This window comes from Sinocyclocheilus rhinocerous, unplaced genomic scaffold (assembly GCF_001515625.1).
Source record: "Sinocyclocheilus rhinocerous isolate Xijiao unplaced genomic scaffold, SAMN03320098_v1.1 scaffold2696, whole genome shotgun sequence".
In the NCBI taxonomy this organism is placed as follows: Eukaryota; Metazoa; Chordata; class Actinopteri; order Cypriniformes; family Cyprinidae; genus Sinocyclocheilus; species Sinocyclocheilus rhinocerous.
Window position 1 is genome coordinate 174,063 of NW_015639582.1, and position 7,064 is coordinate 181,126.

Sequence of the window (7,064 nt, forward strand, 5' to 3'; positions counted from 1 at the left end):
CATTGCAATAATCTAACCTTGAGGTTATGAATGCATGAATTAACATTTCTGAATTTGACATTGAGAGCATAGGTCGTGATTTAGATATATTTTTGAGATGGAGAAATGCAGTTGTACAAATGCTAGAAACATGGCTTTCAAAGGAAAGATTGCTATCAACTTACCACTGTTGTTTGATGAACTCGTGAAAAAATTGAGCGAGAGAGAAAAGAAATGGAGCGAGAAAAAAAGAAAACAGCAATAGACGTGAAATGGAAACACGAACGACAAGCTAACCGGCTAATGAATGTTAATGCACGCATTCTAATCGCGGTTTTAGAATAAAAGCGAACGATCAAATTAATCAGATTAGTTTGATAGATAATATCAGAAATATGGTGGGAATTAAGCTATATTTTATCACTTTAAACAAGAGAGAGTGATAGTAAGATTAAACAGAAAAGCGAAGCTACACGGAGCTGCAATCACAAACCACTCAGCAGCACGGCAGACAGGAAACAGGAAACGGTTAGAAGCCTTTCTAGAAGCCTTCGGCCTGGGAGCGCCACTCTGACTCTAGACTCTGCGGAGTACGAGAGGTGACTGCTCCCGCCCAGCAGCCCCTGCTGACCGCCTCAACCTCCTCGGAGGAAGAGAGGTAAACACCTGCTCTCACTGGAGAACTTTTTATCCCAAGAGCCCCTGTATATCTAACTTCTCATAGTCAGATAAATACTTCATTTACTTCCTCAGAATTAAATGCAGCCAAACAACCAGACGGGTAAAGACGGTCTGGTGTGATAAGATTCATATCAAAAACTGAAAATGATGTAATGCACGCATTGCCTCGGCAGCGCGCGACCCATTTGGTCACACAAACAATATCAATCTCCTCGGAGAAAGATAACTGCAGCAGCGAGCTCTCACTCAGAGGGGGAAGAAACCGCAGCGCGGGCTTCCGAGCCTTGAGAGTGAGCGCTAGATCAAGGGACCGTGGGAGGAGATAGGGAGAGCCCGTCTCCAACCCGTCCACCAGATCATGTGCAGTCCCCGCGAACTCAATCGCCACCATGCCTCAGCAGCAGTGGGACCGGAACCGCAAGATCACAGGCACGGACACACTCCGTGCGTGCCCGGCAAGAGCGGAGTTCTTAACAGCGGGAAAAGCACAATCAGCCCCCCTCCATATCAACCTCCTCAGAGGAAGACAGGCGGAGCGTCGAGCCCTCTCCACGGGGGGAAGAACCGCAGCGAGGGCTTCCGAACCCTGAGAGCGGGCGCTGGATATGGTGGGTGAGGAAGAAGATAGGGACTCGCCCGTCTACATTCCCTCCACCAGATCCATATGCAAACCCCACGATCACAGCCGCCGCTCCGCCTCGGCGAAAGCGGGGCCGGCACCGCAAGGAATGCTAGTGAAGGCTCCCTCCTCAAAGAGAGCCTTCTGAGAGCGAAGCAAGGCAGTAACAATCACAGGCACGGACACACTCCTCGGAGCGTGTCCAGCGAGGGCGGAGCGTTTAACAGCGGGAAAAGCACAATCAGCCCCCCGAGAGCTGACTGCGCGAGCTCCGCTCCCCAGTAATGCTGCTCATTATAATATTAGGCATAATATGCTTGTGTGCCCATCCATTGGACTGATTACACATGTGATTCAGAGCGTGGTCACGCTGAAGGCGTTCCCAAAGCGTTTTGACGCAGCTCGAGTTTCTGAAGAGGAACCTTATACTCACTTCTTCTGTAGGTAAAGCTGGATCACAAATGATTCGCACAAACACGCATTTAGATAGATTGGTGGCGCACTCTCTTCAAAAACAAACATAATCCACTGCGTCTTCAGTGGCTCAGATGTCGGGAGTAAATGACGACTGCTATGTTCATTATTACATCCAACAACAAAGCACACTACACCTGTCTTCTACACCTGGTCCGGCCTGGTAACAATGGCGGACTGATGACAGCTCACTCAGGGCAGGTCTGTGTCAATCAACAATCGTGGAAGCGGCCTTGGCCTGTGTGACGTACAAACACCATGTAAAAGTGAATTTTGCATCTGATATCCCCTTTAAGACTTCTGCTAAGTAGGTGAAGAATTAAAAATTCTATAAACCCAAGCCATATCTAGAGACCAGAATTTCAGTCTTCACTCTGGTCAGAAAGGAAATGTTTGTACTCATTTCTGTCTGCTATTTCTATGTTATGCTGGGTACACACTAAAAGATTTTTTTAATCGTATAAGATCTTCAAAATGTGAGAGACCAAAAACATGAAGACAAAAAATCCTAGATTTAACTGTTTTGCTCCTATAGTGTGGGGTGTGCCGCGATGTGACAAAGACAGCACACCACACAGCAACAGATTTTCAGCCAGAGTCCCGACTGTGAACACAGGAAATCTCTCAAAATCTCTCGAGACTTGAGAATAAATATGTTTTTCAGGACACGTTGTTTAAACACTCGTGCTGTTGCCACAAATCGACAAGCTGATCCTCCATCACTGCTGTCCAAATCCTTTTGTGCTGTGCCATGACTGCGTTTGTTATGCTCCCGTCTTCTGTCAGCTCACTTTCTGATTGGATATCGTTTCGTTTCACGTGATAATCTCCAGATCGTAGGCGCATTTGTCCTCAGGGTTCCCCCCACACATCAGGATTTGTGATCGTAAATATTCAACATTTTGAAAATTTACGATTCGCAATCAGGGCACCACCGACGTTCTTCCGAGCAGATTCAGTCACTCTTAACACACCTCACACCACAGGAAAATCTGATAAGCCAAGATGATCGGGACATACCTAGGATTTTCGGAAGGGGAGAAATCGGCCCAAAATCAGCCCGATAATCTTGTGGTGTGTACCCAGCATTAGCAAGAAGCACATACTTAACTCCAGAGTGCATATGGTACCTGCTCATAACTTCAGTAATAGATGGCTTTCAAAAAAGAAGAAAAAATATACAGAAAAACAGGTATGTCTTAGATAAGTGGTTAAAAATCAAAAGCAGAAGTATGTAATCAATAGTCAAGCTTTTTGTTCACTTTATTATATTTTATATTTATCATATTCTGATCACTGTGTGGCTTCTCAGATCCCTTCATGAAGGTTTTATAAAAAAATATATATATAGCCATATTAGCAGTGCATTTGTTAAAAGTATGGTCGGTCAACATAGGAACATTGGGTTTAAGCTCATTCAGCTCACGTGCAAACAATTCAGAAGTTATAAGCAAAAAAATAAAAAATAAAATAAAAAAAATAATAATAATATCTTTTGAAGCTAGTGCCTCCTGAGGTGCAATTAGAAAATGAGGCCTATGACAGATTCCAAGTGTAGCAGACTTCCAAAGAACTCAACAGATCGAGATCAGCTTGTCATTTTTTTCTATGAGGAAATGTCCCCTGTCTTCTGAAAAATGTCATGATGCACATCAGCCTCCCTCCATTGCGAGAGGAAAATACATGCATCCTGCCTCATCAGTATCTATAAGTGGTGTGAGCCTGACAGCTTCCGCAAACAATAACAATACAGTAAGCATCACCTGAATTAAACACTTGCATTGTGGTTCCTACCAAAGATAGTGTTCAATGACCCACACAGGAAATAAGATCACAAAGTAGATTTTTAACTAAATAGAAAATACGATTTTGGGAAGCTCCCTTATCCTGGGGGTAAATGCAAAGTAACCAACTAGTGACCAAAGACTGTTGATAACTTTGACTTGTTTTCATTGTCAGAAGATCCAAGCCAAATTTGGTAAAGGTCAGATAAGTAGTTTTTCTGAACCCATATCATTATACAAAATATCATGGGGCTTCCACTAACCACAATGCAGAGGAAGCAAGACTGTTTTTCAACTTTTTTTTTTTGGTTCTATAGAAAAAATAAATAAAACAAATTTCTTTAACTGTGAGAGACTTTGTTAAACATATGCTTTGGCAAGTAGTACACGCTTCAACATGTTGCAACTAAGTCTGAATCTGGTTTTGGTCGTAACAGGCAAATAAAACCCTCTAACCTTCTGTTGATGTTGATGTTTGCAGAACAAGAAGCAGCAGCAGACATTCAGTCAGTCTCACTATTATATGGCTTTGTATCGCTTTAAAGCCATCGAGAAAGATGACCTGGACTTCCAGTGAGTCTATTCACATATTTGTTAACATTTCAGTTTAGCCATAGCTTTCATACATAGTCATAAGCATCGTAAGTTATTTATTTGTTCCAATTGTAAATCTGGTCAAATGTGCTAAGTGTATATATGTGTGCTTGTGTTTCAGTCCAGGAGATCGCATCACAGTGCTGGATGACTCCAATGAGGAGTGGTGGAGGGTGAGTTCCTCCTGCTGGAATTCTATAAGAAAAAAGTCTGGAGTAAAGTGTTCTTTCTTTAATACGTTTATTAGCAATGGAATGACTGGGAGTGATCTCTCCTCACCACAAAGGATTACAATATTTATTAAGAACACTTGCAGAGCTAAAGTATTACTGGTTAATTTCATTGTGTCACACCCAAATTCAATGGAGTTGATAAAACCATGTTTTTGAGCTTACAAGCAAATAGGAAAGAACAAAGATACAAAGCCTGAGAGTATGGTTGTAATCCATATTCTGGTTTGTTTGAGATCTCAGATATAAAGTTGGATTTATAACACACATCTGATCATGTATAAAAAAAGTACACACCGCGATGTTGAATATTCAGTGGCTTAGAAGTGTCACTCTTGGAAATGGTGGTAAGTTGTAAGGGAACATCTCGGGTTACGCATGTAATCATGGTTCCCCTTCTAGGGAACTCAATGCTACGTCCCTCTAGTGGACACAATAGGGAATGCTGCCAGAATGACCGGTGTCTGAAGCACGTGTGAAACAACACCAATCCTATTGGACCACGTGGCCCATGACGTCATAGGCGGGTGCCCGGAAGTATAAAAGGGCACCTGCTGAATATGTCAACTTTTGTTGTCTTCAGGAGCCGTATGTTTTCAAGCAGTGTGTACTATGTCTGTGAAACGTTTCAAAGCGAGCGAAGCGAGTGTTTCAAGAAGCGCCACCTGCTGGCAGAGGGTGCATCTGCGTCTCATTCAGCTCTGCTGTTTCTGTTACATGCAGAGGCGGGTGCCCGGAAGTATAAAAGGGCTCCTGCTGAATACATCACCAACTTGGTTGTCTGAAAGACATGTAAACGGGCAGACCAAAGGCATGGCGAGGGGATGCAGCATCTCATTCCCTCTCGGGAAACCATGGTTACATTCGTAACCCGAGACGTTCCCCTTCTAGGTAATTCAATGCTGCGTGCCTCTAGTGGACACAATGGGGAACGGAATCCAATCACGTCATGCCAAGGTGTATGCCTGTCCACCTGGTAAGAGAGCGCCAAGGAAGTGACAGACATACAACAAGCTTTTCCTCAGAAAGGAGCCAAGCCACTGACACCTCGGGCCACTCACACAACCTGGCAGAAATGGGGTAACCCGATTCAGATAAAGGGGCACATCCCACCCAAGTTAAGAACACAGCTATCCTCAGATAGCTATGCTATGAGAGCAATATTAGCCTAGATACTGTACATAAGACCACTGATGAGGCTGAACTAGAAGCCTCTAGAGGGGCTCAAAGAGATTGCTACTAACAATCCCAGGGTAAGGAGAGTAGTTGCTGAGCTAGAACACAGCTATCCTCAGATTGCTATGTCCTAAGTTTCTTATGATGGCTCGTAGACCAAAAATAGAGAATACACGGCTAGCCTAGATAGCCAGGTAATGTCTTCCTACAAAGCTGCCCAGACCACAGAGAGTGGGCTATCTACTTACAACCCTTGCAGGGGAGATAGCACTGTCTAGGCAAGGGTTCAAGAAGACCGCTACTTAAAGACCAAAAGAAGGGGAGCAGTCACTGAGCTAGCACATAGATATCCTCAGAAAGCAAGGCATCTAGAAAGGGGCTACCAGAAGGGGGACCGACAGAAACTACCCAAACCACAGGGAGTGGGCCTGTCTACTTACAATCCAAAAAGGGGAGACAGCACTGTCTTGGTAAGAGCTCAAGTAGACCGCTACTTTAAACCCTAAGCAAGGGAGCAATTACTGAGCTAGCACATAGCTATCCTCAGACAGCTTGGCTCTAAGAAAAGGGACCGTTACAATTGCCAAGACCACCAGCAGTGGGCTGTCTAATTAAAAACCCTGTAAGGGGAGACAGCACTATCTAGGCAGGAGACCGCTACTTAAAAACCCCATGCAGGGGAGCAATCACAGAACTAGCACATAGCTATCCTCAGATAGCTACATTTCCAGGAGAAGGCTACCGAAACTGCAAGTTAAAACACAGCTAGCCTCAGATATCTGTATTCAAGTAAGCCCGTGCTGCCATAACAATGGCTGGAGTATAACCACCCTCAGATGGCTATACTAAGTAGGTCCCCAATCAGTGTCAGTCCTACAGTAGGCTAGCGAAGCATTGCATTATTGACCAGAAGAGGGCTGGACACAGCTATCCTCGAATAGCATTTCCCTCAGATAAGGCTGAAGATTGCCCAGGCCACGGACGTGGGCCTGTGACGAGAGGGGCGGGGCCGAGAGCCGTGGGAATGGAGCAAGGCCGGTGGAGTAATTGATAATGAGCGACACCTGCACCACTCACCGGTCTCGAGTCTCACGGAGGAGCTCCGGAAGAATAAAAGGGAGGAGTGACGACAGTGTCGGACGAGAGAGGACCAGGCCTGGACTTTATTTTGTGTTTTGTGTGCGGCAGTCGTCCGCGAGGGGCTGCCGCTTTACTTTCGTTTTGTGTTTGTTTATTTGATTAAAGTTTTGTTTAAGTGTTCGCCGGTTCCCGCCTCCTTCTTCCCGTGACTACGAACTGTGTTACATGGTGCCCGAGGCGGTGGTGCTGGAACTATGGAAGACGAGGTGGGACGGAGAGCTCGCTGCCACGCTCCTGGGTCGAGGAGGGGTGGCTGCCGTCCGTGAGGGAGTGGAGGGGTCGGCCCCGTTCGCCAGGAGGCCCAGGAGGCCTGCCATCCGCCATGAGTGGGGAGGAGCAGGGAACGGGGGACTCGCTGCCGGCTGCCCTCACTGCCCTCAACCATCG

At 45.6% G+C, this 7,064-nt stretch overlaps 1 protein-coding gene across 2 annotated transcripts in view; it reads left to right on the forward strand.

The window, feature by feature from the left end:
* Positions 1 to 7,064, forward strand: part of stac3 (SH3 and cysteine rich domain 3) — a 70,126-nt gene that overhangs the window by 55,629 nt on the left and 7,433 nt on the right. For both annotated transcript variants that reach the window (XM_016567254.1, XM_016567253.1), the window contains 2 exons: positions 4,019 to 4,110; positions 4,253 to 4,304. In XM_016567254.1, the coding sequence (XP_016422740.1) occupies positions 4,019 to 4,110; positions 4,253 to 4,304 (144 nt within the window). The remainder of the gene's footprint in view (positions 1 to 4,018; positions 4,111 to 4,252; positions 4,305 to 7,064) is intronic.